Below are 22,573 nucleotides of genomic sequence, written 5' to 3' on the forward strand. Positions count from 1 at the left end.
GAGCCTGCCACAAATAGTCCTTTGATTTCCAGGCAGTTACACCTGTTGACACCAGTTGACAGAATAGCATAAGGGGAAGATCTGGTAAAAATCTTTTGAAAGAGCTTTTAAGATGTAGATTTGGCACAAGGTAGGCCCTGTTTCTAGAGTCCCACTGGGAATAGAGAAGAAAACCTTCCTTTTCTGTGCCCCATGCCTGCGTAGATTGCTTCTCCAGTAAAGCTTATCTACTTTCACATAATGAAGCATGCAATTTAATCAGGGGAGGCTGCAGCAGGCCTGGACTTTCAATACCAAGTTTCTGCCTCCTCCCACTTGCACTGCTGCGGTTTCCACATTTTACCTAGCCCCCAGTCCACCTCAGGAAGGAAGAAGATGGACTCAAGTGTGCAGGAGCACTGCACTGTTGTGTTTCTGGTGGTGGTAAACTAATGCAAGTGACCTCAGACACTCACCTCTTGCTGATACAGGACATAGAATGATGATCCTAATTTTAGAACAATTACTTGAACAAGGTATGCAGCAAGTCATTAGCTGAAGCAGGAATTCAATCTACAGGTCTCCCCCTTGTACTGATATCTAAACCCATCTGCTTCAGTTTCAGAAAGGATTCAATATTTGAATTGCTGAGTGTTATAGCTCCAGAGTACATTCCTGACCAAACCACGATTACCTGGCAACTTCATCCTGACAGCTGTGAAACCAACCAGGGAAAGGAAAGGTAAATGAGGCTACTAATTGTGCTACAGTAATCACCCACCCAGTAGCAACTCTAAGCAGCAGCCACTCACTCTTCAGTGTTGGTAGAATAGGTCTGTGGAGAGATTAACAGCCCAGCCTGCAGTGTCTCTTAGCTGTTGCTCAGGACCTGATCTTGTTATTCCCAACACAAACCTACATCTGCTTCCAGAGTGCAAATCCTACTCCCACATTGTAGAACAGCTAGGTCTCAAGGAAGTTCCACACTGCTCCTCTGCCCTCTCCAGACATAGGTCCCACTAAAGCATTAATTACTGTAAATGTGAGGGCTGTCAAAATGGTCTGGTAACTGATGTGGTACCTGGGAGCAGCAACAGAATTCCGTGCCTGTGCAGAACACCAGTGCACTGTATGCACATGCTGCGTACCTGCTTAGGGACCAGAGTGAGTGAAAAACAACCCTTCCACACCCTGAAAGCCAGAAATAAGATCAGGTTTGACTTCATAACTGCCTAATGCTTTATCCTAATGGTAAACTAGCACTTCTCTTCTCCTCTCCTCTTCTACAGCCACCTTTTAATGCAACAGCAAATACCTCACAGAGTTGGAAGCGTTAAGCAGCAAAATGAAGCCCAGCAGCATGAGAGCAATACCAAGCAACTCAGTGCTTTCAAGTATTCTTTGAAAAAAAGAAAATAAAAGAAAAAGAGAGTCCACCCAAAACTTTATTTAGTAGAAAACTTTCAGAAGACAAAATCAGTAGGAATATTTGAAGTATTACACTGACAACATACTCATCAAAGACAATTCCCGTTCTCCTAAGGTGTAATCCCGCTTGATACTCCAACTTTTATTCATTGCTTTCATCCTTACAGAGAGGCTGTAAAGCTCTTCTTCTGCAATGCCATCAAAAAAGAAGTCCTCATTGAAAATGGGATTTCTGCTTCTCTTTATAACAGTGCTTCTCTGCTTCTGTGTTTTCCCTGGCACCAGGGAGAAGGTGATACAGCAGTTGATGTTTTTGGGCTCTACAGAGTCATCATACAAACCCTCTGCACTGATCAGGCGGATCCTCAGCCTTTCGTTCTCTGAGCAGTATTCAGCTGACAGCCTCAACATGCCTCCCTTGTCCATAACCACAGTGCTCTCTCCCACCAGTCTCTCACGGCTGCGGGACAGATCCAGGGGAAAGATGGGAGAGGATGTGCTAAAGCTCTGCATGGCAAGCAGCCCCTCTGAGGCCCGCCTGATGACACTGGGGCTGTTATCAGTAGAGCTGCTTTCCTCTGTAGACAGAGAATTGTTCCTGGCCATGCTGGATTTGTTCTTGGCTTTCAGTGCTCGGGAGAGGAATCCCTCCTGACTTTGTGTTTTGATCAGAGAGCAGGATCTGGGAGGAGACCTGCTGAGAAGTGGAGAGCTGAAAGGAGAGGAGTCGCTGGAGGAGGCAGTATCACTATCACAGGCACCTTGCCTATGCAGAGAGGGATGCTTGGGAGGCAGCCTCACAGAAGTAAAACTGATAGCAATAGGATTAGATGTACTCCCTTTGCCACTGAACGTGTTAGCCCTGGATCGAGACAGTATCAGGCTGGGCAGAGCACCATATGGATCAGCATGGAAGATGGACTCTTTTCTCCTGGTGTGGGGACTCTCCAGCAAAGTGCAGAAGCCATATGAAGTAGGAGCTCTGGGAAAGTGAGGCAGGGAGAGTGCTGCTTGGGACTGTGGGTCCGAGTTGGTGCTTTCTTCCTCCAGGGCTGGAATATCTTCAGCACTTTCCACCTGAATGTGATGTGGCAAGGAGGAGTTGGGGCTGTAGTCAGAAGAATTATGATCTACATCCTCTGGACTGTGATCCTGGTGAGAACCTGGGCCCTTAACAGGGTTGCAACTGGTCAGCCTTGGGGGAATACAGAATTCAGGGATTCTGTCAGGGGTGAGCACATTAGGAAAAGTCGCAGTCCCCAGTCGGGCTTTTTCAGGCAGATTTTGGGAAGGTGGCAGTCCCAGAAAGGAGGAGCTAGGGAGGTTTCCATTTTCATGTGATGCTCTGATCTTTTCCAAGAACCACATCGCCGTGGCCAGGCAGGAGGTCCTCAAAGGGGAAAAGCTTGAAGTACGAACCCACCTGCAGACACACAGAGATGCAGAAGTACATGAGAATTCTTCTTGGACACATTACAACCAAGAAAGGCACAGAAGATGCTAATGGAGGCAGGACTAACACACACTCGGTCAGACTGCAGGTTCAGGACAGCCTCGTCCCAGCACATTATCTTTAGGAAAATCCAATGGATTTTGCCACAAGACTAGAACTAAACTGCTTAAGAGGTAACTCAGCAGTGCCACGGGAAGACGTCCCTCTCAGATGAACCCCACCACATTTCTCCCATAGCAAAGTACGTACCTTGTCAAGTGCAAACCACTCCCTTCTTCCAGCAGTCCTCGCTCGCTTGCTGTTAACCGGCCAAGCACTGCAAGAGGACAACTGCAAGAGGAGTACTGCAGCAGGACTACTGCAGCAAGAGAACTGCAAGAGGACAACTGCAGCAGGACAACCGCGGCCAGCCCGCGGCCGGCCCTTTTCTAGTCTCGCGGAGCACCTCCCACCCGCGCCGCCGGCGGAGTTGGGGAGTGGCTGTGCCGGGCCCCGCTCCTGGCGGAGAGAAGCGGGTGAGAGGGATCCCAACAGTGCCGCAGCTGTCTTCGCGCCGGCTGCAGCGCTGCGCGCTGGAGCCGTGTATAGAGCAGAGGGGAGGGACCTGCAAAATGCGCCTGTGGCCTTGGAGCTCTGTGGGTTGTGTGGCCCCGTGGAGCCAAGCTGCGCCCGGCACCCGCCTGCGAGCATGGCGGGACAGGGCTACCGCATTCGTAGTGGCCCCGCGTTCGTAGCGATGGGCAAAGCCACCTGCACACTAGGCAGCCCCTCGCCCATCCCCTGCTTCCAGTTTCTTTCTGATGTTACATGTTTATAGAGGCGGCCCGAAGCGTTCAGAGATTAATTTACAAACCCTGGACAAAAGCGGAATTGTCCCGGTACATTTTTTTTCTCGAGACCCTGGCGGGATTCCAGCACCAGAGCAGTAGGAAGTGGGGACTGGGGGTTTTCAAACTGATTTGAAAAGAGCTTTGTTGCTTTTCTGTATCTGTGTCGTGCACACCCCCCACACACACGCCCCCCACCCCTCTCCTCACTCACTCCCCTCGCCCCTCTCCCCACCCACCTCCACCCCACAAAGGACAAGAGATAATCGAGCCCTAACTCGGTGTCCTGTCACTGATACTGAGAAATAACAGAAAGAGGAATGCATATCCAGTGAGGAGAAAGACAAGGCACAAAATGCTTTGGCCAATCCCATCGAAATTGAGTGTCAAAGGCACAGGCATGTGTGATGCTCAACAGACACTGTGCAGAGTCAGGTGGGATCCATGAACTTTCTCAGCATAATTCTGCAATGCAGAAGAACTTGAACAGACCAATGCAAACTCTGTAATTGTCCTGCACACTGCAAGTAGGAATCTTAACTGCAAAGCCAGGAAGGCCTGCCAAACAGGTTGGCTAAATACTTCAGTCAAAAGCAGTATGCCTGCAACACAGCAATAGTGGATGAATCATTTTCTGTCCTTCCTTTTCCTGCAGAAGAGCTAAAGTTCACATTTACTGAGTGTTTGACATGGAAAATGTACTCAGAGAAAACAAACCAAGTGGGTTGCAGGGGCAGGGAACATTTTGAACCTGACAAAAGATTTATCTGGGAACATAGGTGTTCTGGGTCTAAGCCTTTTCTCTCTCCTGCTCCTTTTACACCAGTTAAGCTTCACTTCATAATAATTATCCAGTGATTCAAATCAGAGATTATTATTTTTTTTGCAGTGCTTTTTACAAATGTTCAGAAGATCCCAAATCTGCTGGTAGCACATTCATTGCTGGTACTTTTGCAGTTGACTTATATGGATTTATTTGCTGTGATTCAAATAATCTCCAGTTTGATTTAGAGGTTTACAGAGAGGGTTTGCACTGTCCCCAGCTAATGTAACTTTCAGCATCATAGCAAGAGGAGCTGCTGGAGACATTGGGACACTCTTCTTTGGGAAGTGGAGTGTGTGCTGTGTAGCTGTTACCTATTCAGACCAGGCAATACATCACTAGACATCATGCATTACATACTGCGTGTGACTTCATGAGCTTCGTTCCAATATATACATCTTTGCTTTTAGTACCAAAGAAAGATTTGACTCTAAAAATGGAGGGAAGAAAAAGGAGGGATATTAAAGTTTTTATGGGAACCTTATTGCCTCCAGCAATGGCTCATATAAATAATTTGGATAGAGCAATCATGGCAATTAGCCTCAGGTATACTGAGTCCACAGAGATGCCATCAGGCAGTGGTGAAATAAAGTAGCTACCCTGGCTTAGGTATGTAATCTCCATTTAGCCTCGTTAGGCTTCCTCTGCAGTAAGTGAGAAGAACCAGGGGTTTTCCAGAGGGTGCTTCAGCCTCATGATGGCAATTGCCTCTCTTCCTCTAGTGACTGCGAAGAGAGTAGGTGTTGAACAGCGGGTGGTGTGTATCCTCCTCTTCCCTTTCCTAATAAAGCCTGCATTTCATAGCCATTCACCAGATTGCTGATGTGCTGGGAGTTCAGGAACAGTTAAGTACTTGTACAACCCCCGTGGAAATAGGCACTCAAATGCATGATTAGCTGTTTAGCTTCCTGTGTTCAAAACGGTTTCTCTTCCCTTGATTAGCTTTAGAGCATAATTAAAACATGCTGCCAACAAGGCTTCCAGCGTCTGCAATAAACCACTTTTAAACCGGAAGCGATACAAATTGTGGCAGAAATTTATTACCGCTCCCGTACCAGTAACATGGGAAACCCTGGGAGCTGGCCAGGGGCTGGCAAGACTGTGACAGAAGGAAATCTCTTGTCCGAGCAACACGGGGCGAAGGTGTTGCGCCAATATTATTTCTCTGTGGTTGTTTGGACTTCTCTTGGCACAAAGACCCGGCGCAGGAAGTGTCCTACGGTGTTCCCCCGTGGCTCTGCAGGCTGTAGCTGGGAGCCGGCATGGGGCCTCAGCAGGACAGGGGCCGCAGCAGGGCCCGGGCCCCCCCTGCCGGCCGCGCCGCCGCGGGAGTCCGGCGCTCTCATCAGGAGGGCTTTGGAATAATAGCTCCTAGCACTTAGAGAAAGTACAACTCTTGGGCATGTCCATCTTCATTCATGACACAAGGCAAAAACGGTAAAGTTAGACACCGTGTGCCGTGGCCCATGACTTGCACAAACAGCCATATTGAGAGTCCTCTACAACTGTGCTGTACCACGCTCAAGACTCACGCAGAAACCTGCTAAAAAGTGATTTTGATTTGCAAAAGCATGACAGGGATGACATATGCACTACAAAGCATTTACTGGCAGGTTTTATTAAACATGTGTTTCTTAAAAACCTCTCCCCACTGCCCAGACAAACACACAAAAGATTCTTCCCCCAAAAGCACAGCTCACAAACAACCTTAAACTGATGAGAGAGGAAGGATTAGTGCTCTAATGCACCTGAAATACATGTTCTTAGGGCTTCCTGAGTGGTTGCAGTTTGTCCCACAGGTACAGTACGTATGAATCAGATGACGTTGCTGTGTTGAAGCAGCAACCTGCTAGTACAAATAAGGCTCATGAAAACGAATGAGGCAGCAAGGACACTTCAAAAAGGATAATTCACCCTGTCAAAACATGCTATCTCTTGATTCACAGTGCTTAACACTTTAAAAACACTTTCCTGTGTTTCCCATGCCATGAGCTACAAAGACTGAAATGTCACTGAAAAAGGGGGGAGTTTCTAGGTTCAGCCCTAATAACAACAAATGCAGCTGCCTTCAGGCTTCACTCTGTGGTACTGCCATGGGCTGTGGAAGCTTAATGTAGCTCCAGGGAGTCATGTGTGGAGACTTTCTGGGTGTTCCTGCCTTGGTCCCAGTGTCATCAACCCCATTCCCCCCACCCCCAATTCCCAGGCAGGCACTGCAATGGAAGGTAGGAGTGATACACTTTCCAGTTCTAGTTGGGAATTCTACTGTGGGAGCTACCACGTGGAGGAATCCTATGCTGCATGTGCAGTGTAGAGGGGGGAAGGTGGGAGGCAGGAGGGGAGCATGTGTTTGAAGCACTTGAAAATGGCAGCCTCCAGCTGACTTCCTCCTCTCCAGATCACATACAGTGACTCCAGTTGTTTATATCAGCTTCCACATAGACTTTATTTATGATTCGACTTGACTTAAGGAGATATTCCTTCTTTGCAGTAAGTTTAGGGCTAGCCAGTCCAGGCAGCTTCACCTAGTCCTTGCAGATTAAATATTAAAAAGAAAACTCATAAACAACAGAAGAGTATCTTCTGAGTAGTAAGATACAGTTGAAGATTTCTTCTGTGTGAAGGTGGTACACTAATGGGATTGGCCTCAATATCTTGGTGGGTAGGACATGCAATCATGAGAGTTACATCTTTAAACGGAATAAATTTCAGACAGGTATCACTATTCAGCAGCACCTAATTAAGAAACAGATGTTGCTTTGGATAAACTGAAGTACCTCTGAAGCAAAGCTCAAAGTTATACTTGTCATCCTTAGACTCTGTCCCGAGCATTTCTGCGAGCAGAAGGACAGTTCATTCTAAAATTTCATCTTAGCAGAACCCAGCATTTCAGTAGTTACTAAGTTGTTGCAAATGAGGAAGTGTTCCACATTTTTACTTCCCATTTAAAAAGCAGGGCCTGCAATAGCCCTGACCCTGCAAAGCTGCATCCTGATCGTCTGTGATTACCCCTTTATCTCAGACTTCTTTGTCTGAGATAAAGGGGTATTTGGAGAACAAAAGTAATTTGGAATATCAGTGGGGGAAAAAAAATTCTATTAGTGAAACTCATACTAGTAAGAAGAATCTCTTTCTAGGAGCCAATGTAAAGAGCCCTGTAGACTTCAGGCAACTTTGGGAAAAGGCTCAGGATTTTGTAGAGGTGCTGGTTTGGGGAAGCAGAGAGACAGGATGAAAACAGATAGTGAGAGTTTTGTTATAAGGAGGAATTTGATTGGTTTAAATTTAATTTAAAAGAAAACTGGAAGAAAATTAACAGGGTAGTGTAATTATACCTTGGGATAAAGAAGCAGCCTTTGGGGGATTTTGTGGATGACACCCACTGCCGCCCACGCATTAAATATCTGTTATCAATTTACAGCTTACAACCAGAGAAGTGTATCAAACTAGAAAATGCTTGGAAAACAACACTGCCTCACAGCAGCAAGCCGGAAGAGTGTGAGAAAGGCAAGGATTTTCTTTGACAAACTTCATTCCAAGTCAGGGAATCCATCAGCATGAGAAAACAAACACTTCAACGACTGCTCCCAAACACAAAGAGTTTGAACACATGGCCAGATATTACTATAATAAAAAACCCCAACAAATTGAAGCTATTGCCATGGCACACATTCACACCACGAAAAGCAGAAATAAGCTCACATGACCATAACATTCTCTGGACTCTGTAAAATTGTTACATGGTGTGGAGCTTTGCTTAAGTGGGGAGGAAAAATTAAACCTTCATTGTTTAGCTGTGTCATCCTCTTTCATTCCCTTTGGCAAGCTTTAAGCTGAATCCAGCCTCAGCCCCCTCCCTCATCCCCCAGGGCCAGCAGCCTCCTGCTGGAGCAGGCAATGTGGAACACATGGCATTTGTGTGCTGGGAACCTCCTTCACCCCAAACGCTTAACAGAAAACAGGCTGCAATTTAGTTGCAGTACATGTTTTACTTAAGGCTTCACACTACCCAAACCATGGCAGAACCTGATACTTCAGTTGTTGGAACATTTGTGTTTTTTTCCTACCCCTGCCTGTAAAGTAAAAGACGCTTTCCTGTTTTCTAGCACTTACAAGTATCTTTTATTGCTTCATTTGTCTCAAAACAACAATGAAAACTCTGGAAGATGCTTCTTCTAGCATTGGAGCTGCACGGACAGGTCACTGAGAAGAAATAAAGGATACGAGGGAATACCTTTTCCAGGCCATAGTTGTGGGAAGAACAGCTCTTCTTTCATGCCTAGCAGCACCACCTCCAGAGCTGAGTGTGAAACCAGTCAGGTGATCCAGCAGGTTCTGTATTTTGCTCTCACCAGAATAAATGATGAAAGAAACTTCCTGGCCAGCAGTCTTGTTCTGTGCATCATCCATTTATATCCAGCTGCTCAGTTGTGCAAACACAGGGAAGGCAGGGACCAGCCCCTCCCAAGTGTCTCTGGAGCTAAAATCACCTGAAAACTGGAGTTTCACACAGAAAATCTCATCTCTGGCCTCCAGGACACAGACTGCTTTTCATTTCTGTGACATAGCAGAGTCTACCTCATCAGCACTATTCAGACAGTACAGCCAGGATCAAGAACGCCATCAACTCATTTCTGCTACTTTTAATTATGCAGAATTCATCAGCAAACTGAAGGGAAACAAATATTCTCTGGCTTCAGAGCTACATGGCAGCAGCAGCCTCATACCATGTGCTGCCTGCTCTTTCTCTCTATTTACTGTGGTCAACTGAAGCTGGTAAATTATGGAAATATACTAAGTGACTTTCCTAAAGCATTGAAGTGACAGCATTCAACAGCAGCTAAAGTGGCAATCAGGCCAGAGGAGCTTCAGCCCCTAGATACTTTACCCACGTGGTCCATTCAAAGATCAGCTGTCTCAGGCAGTCTGAAAGTCATTAGAATTGCCTCACTTAGCCCGTCAACAATTTGCCCTCCTCTAAGAATATAATTCATATTTCTTCTGGATTCTGTTTGTTAGATCTGAGTCAGAACACCTTGGGAGTTGAAGAGAACTCCAGGAACCCTGGGCTTCAGTCACTTTTCTAAAAGACAGTTGCAAAACTAATTACAGGTCTGGAGATTTCTTTTTTAAAGTATTGCAGTGATTATTAGGTTGCTCTTATGACAGTTGTGGTGCAACAAGCCCTTCAAGGATGGTTTCAGTGATATATGATCTCATTGGGACATGAGCACATTTTACCTACTGAAAAGTGGCAAACAAGGGAGGAGAGCACTATTGGGCTTGTACTATTACACTGAATATTTTGATTTTAAATATTTTTGAGAAGTGTCTTCAGTGTGCTGCCCAGTGAAACTCTAGAGAAGCACTTCATGGTGTTGCTTCTGTGTTGTAGCACTTCATGGCCTCCAGGCAAAGAAATCGTTTATAGTTTATCTATATGGTAAGATAACATTTAAAGAAAGCATGAACTGAGGATTGCTATCAGTGAATGGCTGGCAATAAGCTAGAAGATTGATTTGATTACAGGAGATGCAAACACATTATGCCTTTAGGAGGGTAAGTGAAAAGCTCAGCATTAAAATAAATTACCATCAGACCCTGGAGACAGCAACTGGAGATGGACTAACGCTCCCTCCTCTGTCACGCTGGCTTCACCTCTGTGTAATCCTACTGACTTCAGACTTGTGCTGCTCAAGTGAGAAGAGAATCACATGCCAAATATATGACCCAGCTTTGACCCAGCTTAGCAATTGTGACCCCAGAGTTTCCAATATTAATGTTGCTATCCATCCTGGCTTACTGTGGCACTTTGAGCTCCATACACAAAAATACAGTGCTTTAAGAGAGTTCTTTTGCAAGGGAATTGCTGGTATGTACTTGTTCATTTCTTTTATAGAATCATAGAATCAACAAGGTTGGAAAAGACCTCAAAGATCATCAAGTCCAACCTGTCACCACAGACCTCATGCCTACTAAACCATGGCACCAAGTGCCATATCCAATCCCCTCTTGAACACCTCCAGGGACAGCGACTCCACCACCTCCCTGGGCAGCCCATTCCAACGACGAACTTGCTGTTCCCTCATTAAATTGTTGAGCTGTGTGTAAGCACACAAGACACATCTGCAAAACCTGTCCAAGAGCCAGAAAGGGATTTTGAGTTGTGCAACTTGTAGGTACTGCTGCCCTGTGGTTAAGTTTTCTGAAGCAGTATACATTTCCTTGCAAAACCCTGAAGTTGTAACCACCTCCCTCCACAGCCACTAATGCCTAAAAAAATCAAATGCCATGCTCTCCCTTTCATTTTTTACACTCTTGTTTAATATCTTTGCTATTTAAAACTGTACCTAGTTAATAGCTGTTTTGTTTTCCCAGCACTCACTGCAGTTGCACAACTCCAGTCACATGAGATGTAGTGCTGGATCTTTTTCCTGCAGTGGGACAACCTGGATTACACTGGGGGGTAGGGTTTTGACACCTGAGTGGACTCTAAATTGACTGGGATTTCAGCTCTGTTTCAGTAAGATTTAAGCCATATAGCTCAGTGCGGAGTACTTATGGTTGCTTTTAAGGAGGTTGCTTTTCCAAGAACTAAGTATGTAGTAACAGAGTTGCAAGTGTTTTTAGGCACTCAGTGATGTGAACAGACACTTGATAGAGATTCTTTAAATGAGATTTCAAAACTGCAACTGAATTATGTGGCTTGCACTTATACTCAGGTGCTTTTTACAGTCTGCACTACTTAAGTTTATCTACAGAGGCAGTTCCTGAGTTTAGCCTCCCAACAGTTCAGCCCAGCTATACCTAGCCAAATAGCCAAGTGTTTCAAACCCCTTCCTCTGAATTCTAGACAGAGATGAACCTCACCCAGCTTCCTCCACCTCTGAGTGTTGTAATGTGAGCATCAGTACCTACTGAAAAGACAACTACATAAGCTAGTGCCAATTCCAGACATTGACTAGTATGGAGAGCATGGAAAGCCAAAAAGTCCTGGGCACCTAAGTTTTGGCACCCTCGGTATATGAGCAGCATAACCTTTGAGACCTCATGATTCAGCTATATTTTTGCATGTCTGGTCTCTGGTGACTCAGAAGGGACGATTGCTGTCAAAGCCTTTTATGTTACCACTGAAATGCCAAGTGTTACAGGGTTAGTTTTTTTTTCTTAAATTCCAGTGAGGAAAACAGTTACTAACATGGAACATCACAGAGATGAGATAAAATTAAACTTTGGGGGGAAATTACAAGTTACTCTATTGACCAAGACCAAACAATTTATGTTCATGATTTGAATTTCCATTAATTCTAACACTGTACAATAGGATGTCTTCTTGGAATCCAGTTTCTCTACTAACACTAGTTTTTCTACTCCTTCATGTATTCAGAGGTCTCTTGATTTTATTTCAGCACTTCAAGTCATTGCTGCATTTTCATTTGCCCTTCATTTCCTTGGTGTTTTTGTTTTTTGGTCTGGGTTGAGTTTGAAATCTGACTTACAGCTCACTGACATTGTAATTTTGCTTTCTCTCATAACTGACAAGTCAGTTCCACTGGAGGCCTGATGTGCAGCCTAGGTCTAATAGAATGGGGAATAGAGCAGTGCACCATTTAAGATGGCTGCATGCAGGGCACACTACCTATTTTACAAACATGAAAGTGATAGTAATCCCTGCCAGTTTCATGAGCCAGGCTGCATGCATTCTGGGTTGACCCCTTGCTGTATGTCATTCTCAATTTTCTGACACTCATTACAAGATTTAGTTAAGGCCTATGTGTGTGCCCCTCCTGTATGAGGATGGCATTATTTCAGTACTTTGGAATAATTTTCCCTATACCCAGCAGTGCCTCAACACAAGAGCACCATGATCGTGCAAAACCCTTGTTGCTCTTATTAACCCACAACAAGATTGCAGTCTCAGCTTTGGAAAGCTTTCAGCTGAGCAAATGGAAATCTGCCTTACCAAAGTGCATTAAAAGAGGGGAAAACAGAGGTGAATACCAAGTGTAAAATCATTTCATATTGTACATCCTAAAAAAAAAAAAAAAAAAGCAAGCTACTCCTACCTACAATTAATGTGTTCAGTTTATGGGAGAGACTGGGTTCTAGAGGGAGACATGGCCATATCAGCTCACCCCTGCACTTACTCTGATAAACTGGTGGAGCAAATACCAACCTCAATTTTCTGCTTTTTTTTGGCAAATCCTCTGAGGCCAGTGTTTGCCTCACAAAAAGGAGATACAGCCTTTGCAAACATATGCAACAAATTCTGCTCAACCATGTCCACTCAGAGGGTGTCAGTGATGTCCCTTTCATTGTCTCCTAGGCAAAGTGGCACACAGCCCTTTTGCTGTGTGGTTAGGGCACAAAGATCTGTGGTTACTGCCATGGCACTGCTGACTTCATACTGTAGCTGTAAAGCTCCACTGCACAGCCTTCCCCTCCTCTTCTCTCCCTGGATCAACTCTGTGCAAATCAGTCTGTGCAACAGAAGTGCACAAAGCTACATTGCGTTAACAAGTCACTGGAAGGCACCTACAGGATCATAGTATTTACAAAATGGATTCCAGGTTCCTAACCTTGTAAATAAAGTGCAGTCACAAATGCATTCCCCACATCTGTTATTTCTGGGCTGCAGTTGACAATGATGAGAAGGTTCAGTTTGGGCAGGTAACAAGCAGAGAAATCTCTCACTCACATCTTAATGAATCATTACCTTCAATAAAGAACTTAAGGAAAATACCTCCTTTCCCCTTTTGACTTGCTTCCTACCCTCAAACATGCACAATGCACAAGAAACTAAAATCATGCTTCCTAGGGAGAGACTGGGATATCTCCAAAGCTCATGTGCCAGCCTCTGAAGGCAAAGGCTGGCACTGACAATGGAAAGCACACCACAGAGCCTGGTCTGTTGCTGCAGGAAAGAAACTTCTTCCTCCCTTAGTGGCTAAGAAATCTTTAACCATTTCAGTTTTATGAGTATAAAGTAACACTAAGTAAAATTCAAGTAGAACTGCTCGGGTAAATTCATGGCAGGGTAAAACTGAATACTTAAGGTATACAACACATTCCTGGGAAAGCTGTTTCTAATTTGTGTCAAACTTCTAGTGTGGCAGTGTTACATCCTACTGAAGGAATGCTGAAATCATGACTAAGGCAGAACTGTCACATTTAATAGTACCATCTAGTACCTCTTGCTGTAATATTGCAACTGCCCAACTCTATAAAATGACCCTGGCAACCTCAACAGCAGTGCACAGAACAGCCCAAGATGTGTCACACAGCTTGCAGTTCCTAGCTCTCTAAAAAGTACTTCACAAAACAGAGCAATTAAACCATGTCAGCCATTTTTAAGATTCCCTAAACACTGGTGCAGACAGATCGTTGATGTCTGGTAGGCCAGGGTTCAGAGACTATCATAATTTATGGCTCTAATTCAGGAACACCTTTAAGTGCTTGCTTTGCCACAAAACAGGCCTCTGCCTCATCACTTCTCTGTGTACTTTCTCCTTGCCAGGAAAGCAACAATGTTAGTGCTCGTAAGCCAGCTGTGGTAAGGCAAAATTCTGCCCCATGGACTTCAGCAGGACTTGTGCCATCTTCAAGAGATGCAATGCAGGCAGGCACAGGGCAGATTTTGCAAGGTAAGGGTGCAGATCAGCAGCACTTGTGCAGCTTTTCAAAATTCCAACAAGGGTCTGTTGGACTTTTTAGGCAACAAGTATCTTTAGAAAGCTGATCCTTGCCCACCAAACTGTTTTTCCTCCAAGAGAGAACACACCACTGCAAACCTAACCGATTTGACCTTTTAATTACAAAGTCACACTCACAACTCTCAACTATGATGCTATTGATTCTACATTCAATCCTGATGCTAGCATCGAAAAAGAATCAATAGCACAGTGCTTTGTCAGAGTAGTAGAAAGAGCCAATGGAAAACAATCATGACAAGCAGGAAGGGGATCTAAGGATGCCAACAACTACTGAAACTGTGAGAAATAAAATTTTTCAAGTGACTCTTTTTTTTTTTCTTTAGCATTGTAAACTGGAGCTGAATTGACTACACATGTAACCACATGGATACTGAGTGCTGTGTGTTGTGGCTCTTCACCATCAATCCTCTAAGTGCATTAGTGAAAGAGGACTCATTTTTGCCACAGCATGGCAACATTCCCGCCAAATCCAACAACTGCTGCACCTAAAATTGTGTAAGAATCTGCAGTCTAGATTCCTACACAGAAGTTCAGATCTGTGGCCAGTTTAGTGGCCACAGAGGGGATCACACTTGTGAGCAAGGGAAGAAAATTCCACCTCATAAAGCCGGGAAGACAGAAATGGTTGGATGTGTGGCACTGGAGAAACTTACTCATTTAACTCAGCAACAATTGAAGACATTATTAGAGGTTTGTTTTTTTTTTATGGACAGAACTGTGGAAAAGTAGAAGCAACACTTAATGATTATTCATAGGCTATCTTTATCCATCTCTTCCTCCATCAATTCAGAAGTGGCTGTTTCTAGGTCCCTCCATAATACCTCACAATAACATGAGAGCATTCTCTGCAACTGACATCTAAAATAACTGCCCTGTATTTCTGCATTTTGACACTTCTGTCCTCTTACCTTTTAGTAGTCCAGAGGTAACTACTCTGCTTGGAAACGATGACTTTTTCCTCAGTTATTCTGCTAATCTTGAAATATTTCATGTATTTAATATTTCAAGTATTGAATCTGTCTGTAAACATCCATGAATGTCTGCCACCATTAATAAAGTAGTTTTATCTGAAGTTTGTTTTGGTTTTTAACACAATATCTGATTTGTGTCAGGTGTCTAACAAACAGTTGTACACATTTTATTTGGAAGGCACAGCAAATGCATGCCAGCTACCAGTGCTGGCTCAAGGTTTCCTATCAGCATAAGGAAACTCAGATGTGCTGCCCTAGGGATGAAGCTCCTAGGTTAGGTTATATCCAGAGCTGACTTTCTCTCACCAAAAACAAAAAAGTAAATGGGATCCAGAAAAGGCTCACATGCACCATTTGCCCAAAATAGCTGCTGTTTCATACATCATCTCCTCCTGGCAGCAGCTGTCAGTCTGGTTTTCAGGGCTCTTTCAGGGCCCGTTCTGCCATCCCTATTGCTGCTTCCTTTGCCTGTGCCTAAATCTAGCCCTGCCAAGCACCAGGAAATTAGCCTCATTCAAAACCAAAGAAAAATCCCAACCTCAACTCTATCTATGTATATATCCTCATCTCACTAAAAATAATGTATGTATAAATAATCTTGCCTGCAAGGTTCAGATAGAAAATTATGGCCAGCTTCCACCTTGTCTAGATTTTTAACTCTTACTGAAATCTACAGCATTATGTTAACAAATTCTACTTCTGCCCTAACAGCCAAGGTCACTGCTACCAATTGCTTTTCTATTGCTTTTCTACACTGTCCCACACCACATCCTGGTCTCCAAACTGGTGACACATGGGTTTGATGGGTGGACCACTAGATGGATAAGGAACTGGCTTGATGGCTGCACCCAAAGAGTGGCTGTCAATGGCTCCATGTCCCAGTGGCGGCCAGTGACAAGCGGAGTCCCTCAGGGATCAGTCCTGGGACCTGTCTTGTTCAACATCTTTGTCAGTGACATGGACAGTGGCATTAAGTGCACCCTCAGCAAGTTTGCTATTGACACCAAGCTGTGTGATGCAGCAGACATGCTGGAGGGAAGGGAGGCCATCCAGAGGGACCTTGACAGGCTGGAGAGGTGGGCACAAGCCAACCTCATGAGCTTCAACATGAGCAAGTGCAGGGTCCTGCATCTGGGTCGAGGCAATCCCAGGCACAAATACAGGCTGGGCAGTGACTGGCTGGAAAGCAGCCCTGAGGAGAGAGACTTGGGGGTGCTGGTGGACAAGAAGCTCAACATGAGCTCTCAATGTGCACTTGCAGCCCAGAAAGCCAAGCAGATCCTGGGCTGCATCAGGAGAAGTGTGGCCAGCAGGTCGAGGGAGGTGATCCTCCCCCTCTACTCAGCTCTGGTGAGATCCCACCTGGAGTACTGTGTCCAGTTCTGGAGCCCCTATTACAAGAGGGATATGGACGTGCTGGAAGATGTCCAGAGAAGGGCCACGAGGATGATCAGAGGGCTGGAGCACCTCCCCTATGAGGACAGACTGAAGGAATTGGGGCTGTTCAGTCTGCAGAAGAGAAGGCTCCGAGGTGACCTAATTGTGGCCTTCCAGTATCTGAAGGGGGCCTACAAGAAGGCTGGGGAAGGACTTCTCAGGATCTCAGGTGGTGATAGGACTAGGGGGAACGGAATGAAGCTGGAGGTGGGGAGATTCAGGCTGGAGGTGAGGAGGAGGTTCTTCACCATGAGAGTGGTGAAGCCCTGGAATGGGTTGTCCAGGGAGGTGGTCGAGGCCCTGTCCCTGGAGGTGTTTAAGCCCAGGCTGGATGAGGCTCTGTCCAGCCTGATCTAGTGTGGGGTGTCCCTGCCCATGGCAGGGGGGTTGGAACTAGATGATCCTTGTGGTCCCTTCCAACCCTGAATGATACTATGATACTATGGTAAATAAGTTAGACAGGGAGGTGCATGCACACTCGTTTGTACAGACACCTCCTATATTCAGAAGGGAATGTACTTGTTTTGTGCTTTATTGGAATGATCAAATTGTTGCAAGGGCACTTTTAAAACCAAACCAAATTATAAAGCCAGATATTCATAGGGCAAGGTATAGAATGATATAGAAGGACCTAAGTATGTGCCAAGTTTCCATTAGGGTACATGCTCCAGTGAAGTCTAAGCTTATGTTTGGTTAAGAAAGGTGTGCTGTGTACTTGAAAAATCCCAAAACACACTCCCTGAGCACAAGGCTGGAGAGATACAAGACCTCATATTGCTCCTCTGCTGTGGGACACTTTTTGTTACCAACTCACCATGAAATGCAATGCATAATAGTTTACATTCATATACATAGATTCCATCAAAGAAAGCTCCGAGGATTTACCCATATAAAAGTTGTAGAGCTGATGCTTTTGATGCACTCTCAGGGAGCTTCCTGCAAGATGAGGAGGGAGAGCCTATAATACAATGAAGACTAACCCTTTCTGGAAGGAATGTTAAGTCTGCACTGAAAGAGTGAATTTTGCCCCTGAGGTGCTGAAACCATTCTGCAGAACTCATTACATCTGTGGAAAGAAATCCATGAGTCTGTTTTCCAAAGCTGGGACAAGGTGTCTCAGGTTGAGCCTTGCAAAGTGCTGAGTCAGCTCTGGAAAGGAAGGGGTGGCTTGGCAGAAATAGCAAAGCTGGCTAGGGAGTAAGGGAAAGCTGCCAAATCCACAAGTCCTGATTACAATTAGTAGCTTTAATAGACTCTTCTGTTACGAGATCTTTAAAATGGAAAAGATTAGAGAATGCCTAGCTCTGTTCTAATGCATGTAGTTACATCTGCATACATTAGCTGCCCCAGGGCACCCCAGTTCATTTGCATTACAGAGGCAGCGGAAAAGGGATGGAAATGCTCCTTTTCAAGGGCTAAAGTCCAGAGAAGGGTTTTGATGTGCAGCACAGGGTTGGCAGTGTGGCTTCCTACAGCAATAGGAGGGACTTGTCCATGAAACAGAGGATGGGAGAAGGAGCAATGCCAGCTACGCCTAGTTTCCCACAACCCAGCAGGAGGTAGGGCAACTGAACATATGTGAGACCAACCCCAAACACTAAAATGTCCCAAAATCCCAGAGTGTATAAAAGTGTCTCAAAGCTGAGCATAAAATTAAGAGTCAGGGCTATTATGTTTATGTTCCCTGCAGACTTCAGGCATGACAAAAGTAGAGCAGTTCCCATTAATAACTGCTGTTATCATTAAAAACAGTTGTTCAATCATTATTGACTTAATATATCAACAAGAGACCACAACAGTCGAGAGATTTATCAATGAAGTCACAGAAAAGGAAGCTTACTTTTGAAGCAGACTAAGATAAGGATACATGGGGAAAAATACAGGATGCACTGATCTTTTTTTTTTCCCTAAAATTATTCCATGTAATTTATCTTCTCATAGTAATTATGTGCTGTCAGTGGTTTCATATGAAGAGTGTTAATTTTTCATTTTACGGAGGGAAGATCTAATTTGCTATTCCCATGGGTGAAAAGCTGATTATGTATGAATTTGATAATCATAAATGATTAATTACTTGGTTGAGAATGTTAGTCTCATAAACCTGGTTGGATATGCACAGACAACAAGATGTGCTCTGATTAGAGGCAGAAGCAGAAATAACTGCACTAGCACCAGTATCTATAAAATGCCACTGCAAAAAGGAGTATTACAAGATCTGGACTTCATTTTAAAAGTTAAACATAGGCCATCCTAACATGCATGCAGATAGAAGTTGCTTGCTCGGCATTGATAGAGGACTCCACTTGCACATTTACCCTTAAGATATGTTATGGAAAAGTTATGAGTTACATGTAATTATACTCTCCCACTTAATGCCAGAAGTTGCTCTTTCCTTCTCACACAGTCTTTGTACAAGCTGATCTAATTCATCACGTTTTTATAATATTGCACTCTCCACATATTTGGATAGAGTTGGATAAATTGACTTAAGACATTACTGTAGAAGACAGACTACAAAGAACCAGCTGCTCTCTTTATAGGAACTCCTTTTCTCTTGCTAAGTTATAGATTGTCTAGTTTTGTGCAGCCACTTTGTTTATGGAGCAAAATTCCATCCACATATTAGGATCTCTTTCAGAGAGATCCCAGATTACTCAAAGCATTGACACCAGCCATAAGGATTAACTTACTATCCACCTCTCTTTTTCCTCAGACATTAGGTGAGTACCTGTCAGCAATACAGTAGGATACTGTGAGTAAACAGACTAGCATATTTCTATTACACCATAACCTATATTTGCATGCAGGTAAACTGCTTAACAGAGATAAAAAGATTTTTACTGCTTCTCCTGTATGAGAAGGCCTCAGGATTTTGTTCACATACTAAAGAAAACCAAGAAGAGATGCAACAGGAATCCAAATATCTAAGAAGAAATCCAACCAGGTTCTCACAGGGCATAAGAAGAAATATTTCAAAAGGCCAGCAGAAGTAAGCACCCAGCAGAACTTCCCTATTTCTGTGGGAAAAGCCAGAATTGCCAGGCTTTGCAGAACATTCAAGCCCACCTGCCTGTGCTCACAGCTCCATGCTCAACTGCTTACAGTACCAATTCAAAATGCTATGTATCAAGTAAATTACAAGGATGAGGAAAAGAAACACAGAGAAGGGAGAAATGGACTGACAAATAGGCATAGGTAGCTTCCCATCAGCCAAGCTGACTGATATCCTCCTGTGCTCTGCCCTACCACGTGCCTTACCTTAGAGGTAACCATCCCAAGACACAGCTCTATTTTCCTGTGATTTCATTCCTTGGCTCTCCAGTGAAGAGCAGTAATTGCAGTAGTGCTGGCTGCCTGCAGAAGCCTGGGGCCATGCCATGTAAATCCCTGTGTGACCATAAAGAGAACACAGCAATTGAATAGGAGGCACAGGAAGGAGCAAAGCTTATCTAATATTTCAGCTCCACAAACCCAAAGTAGTGCTAAAACACAACATGGCCTCAAAGCTTGTACTCTGGGATGTTCTTTCTTGAGCTAAAAGTTTGCAAATAAATATTGATCAATTTGAAGAGTTACATTCTTTGTACACATGAAGTTCACACTGTGAGCCCAGATCTTAGTGCTTTATTAAACATACACATTAAAAGAGGCTCCTAGTAAAGAATAGTGTGACCACCACCAGTTTTTCTTTGGCAAACCTCCAGCAGGAAATAATCCTGTCTCAGCCATAGCTCTCTCCTCTGGTACTGCACAGACTCAGACAATGCGTCTCTTGGACTCATTTAAATATGTCTAAGTCTGTGCTCCATTGTTTTAAAGCATCAAAGACTTTTGCTGTTATAAATCATAACAACTAATGAGTAATTCTGAACAATAAAGCCACATGATAAAAATGAGACTCAGCTGTTGCCAGTCATTGAAGGAGATTGTATAAGAGTAAGAAAAGTTATATATGCATTACAGTGAATGTAATCTAAGTGATTTGTTTGAAGACAAGGTGCTAACATCTCTCATTTTAAAGGCAAGGATTTTTCAGTAACACTGAATCACAATAGTTAAAAAAGTACAGTAAAAGTTTTTCTTCATTCCAGCAACAAACTCAATATAATGCAACATCTGGGGAGCCAGAGAAGCAGCAACGTGTTTCCTAAAATACCTGGCATTGCTCCAGTGCTCTATCAGCATCCTTAAAATACAGGCAATTGAAAAAACACCACCATTGCTGCATGATATGAATTTCAAACAAAGCAAAAAGTTCAACATAACTCCATACAAGTCACATCTGATTTGGATCACTCTCTAATACCCAAGCAGTTTAGAAGACTAAATCTTATTTTCAAAACTACAATACAGTATTTCCCTGTGTAATTTAATGGTCCAGCTTTAGATAGGGACAATAAAAACAAACAAAAATTAAAGAGCCAAACTTAAAAAAACTAATGCTAAATTAGTAGGTGCCTTTAAAAACAACCAGGAAAAGGGTGTTTGTATGTACATCCTGGAGTATCTGAATTCTAAACACTGTGCATTGCCTACTGTTCTATTGAGAATTGTTACTTAGCTAAACACATGTGGGTCTGCAGACAGCAGTCCTCATATTTACTTTGATTCTTCTCATAGCAGCTTTGAAAACCTGGAAGTGCTCGTCAGATCAGAGTTAAGCTGCAAACAGTCACGTTAAAACATGTTTGTCAGAAGCCACAAGGGGTTTGTAGTTGAAACTTGGGTTACCTTCTAAAGGACAGCATTACAGAAAAACACTGCTGTTTGGGAGTCAGAATTTTTTTGATGATACAATATCACGCCTGAATGTAGCCAGACGAATGACTAGGGGACCAACTTATGACCTTTCCACTCCTGAGTACTATCTGGGATACAACTGAGAGGGGTACTGCCCTTGTTCTTAGTCTTCTGACCTCCCACATTGCCAAATCTGTGTCCCATTAACTTTGCTGGGGCTGACATTTTCTGAATTACAATACTATCCTTTATTCTCTTTAAGTTCTTGAAACTGGTTCTCCCTTTGATATTAGGTACCAAGATATCTCTTTCGTTTTCTGCAGTCTTGGTCTTGAGTATTCCTTACCAAAAATGTTAACTCTCTAAAGCGTCTCATTTAGAAATAGCTGACTGATTTTGTGTAGCTATAAATGCCACACCAGAGAAATACAATCTCAAAGAGAAACTGCATTTTAGACTGTAACATAGCAGAACTAAAAAAGAACTTGTAAGATCAGCTGATCCTAGACTGACAGACATCAATCAGTGCCCTGTCTTTATCATGACTAAAATTAGTGGAGCCACAAAAAGAAAAAAAAAGGTAAGGTCATGACAAGATTGCTACAACTTTGCCTGACCTTGAATACCACAAGCCTACTAGTTTAAGATGAGAGGGCACTGATCCCTTGTTACCCAATTTCTTTGTTGAGGGTATCAATCTAGAGAGTTTTTTTTTTTTCCTAACAAATTACTGGAAATTACTGTGCAAATCTGAAGAATCAGCCCAGTGTCAAGAAACCCATTAGTCAAAGAAGAAACAAAAAGTCCATGTACAAATAATTATCAGAAGATAATCAGCTCAATATCCGAATAGCAGAATTATCTAGAGGGCTAAGTTGATTCACAAATGAAAGCTAAAAAGTCAATAGACAGCTGCACTAGATTTTGTAAGGTGTAAAGTCTTAATGATCTTATAAGAGAAGAGTGCAGGAATCCCAAACAAATTAGTAGTCTTTTCAGGAACACCTAAATAGTTGTTAGTCAAGTAGATGAAAGGGGGGAAAAAAGTGTTTATGGATAGTCTATGTAGGTGTTTCATGCCTCTGCTTTGAGGGGATTGCTTAACATGTGCCTCTGGAGCACAACTGGAAAAAAATGTCCCCAGTCTTACTGCCTCACTTGCAATCCACTAAACATCCCTAGGTTCACACACCTGTCCCATT

General features: G+C 43.7%; 1 protein-coding gene across 3 annotated transcripts in view; it reads right to left on the reverse strand.

The window, feature by feature from the left end:
• Positions 1-1,406: 1,406 nt before the first annotated feature.
• The window catches only part of LOC137443885 (C2 calcium-dependent domain-containing protein 4C-like), a 28,203-nt gene continuing 7,036 nt past the window's right edge, over positions 1,407-22,573 (reverse strand). For 2 of the 3 annotated variants that reach the window (XM_068144037.1, XM_068144036.1), the window contains exons 2-3: positions 19,890-20,018; positions 1,407-2,830 (exon numbers count right to left, since the gene is read on the reverse strand). In XM_068144037.1, the coding sequence (XP_068000138.1) occupies positions 1,477-2,775 (1,299 nt within the window). In that variant the 5' untranslated portion in view covers positions 2,776-2,830; positions 19,890-20,018 and the 3' untranslated portion in view covers positions 1,407-1,476. Of the gene's footprint in view, positions 2,831-3,109; positions 3,186-19,889; positions 20,019-22,573 lie in introns of those variants that run through there. The other variant, XM_068144035.1, reaches the window with a different exon arrangement.

Source organism: Melanerpes formicivorus, unplaced genomic scaffold (assembly GCF_026170545.1).
Source record: "Melanerpes formicivorus ecotype bairdi unplaced genomic scaffold, bMelFor1.0.p_v2 SCAF_10, whole genome shotgun sequence".
Classification (NCBI taxonomy): Eukaryota; Metazoa; Chordata; class Aves; order Piciformes; family Picidae; genus Melanerpes; species Melanerpes formicivorus.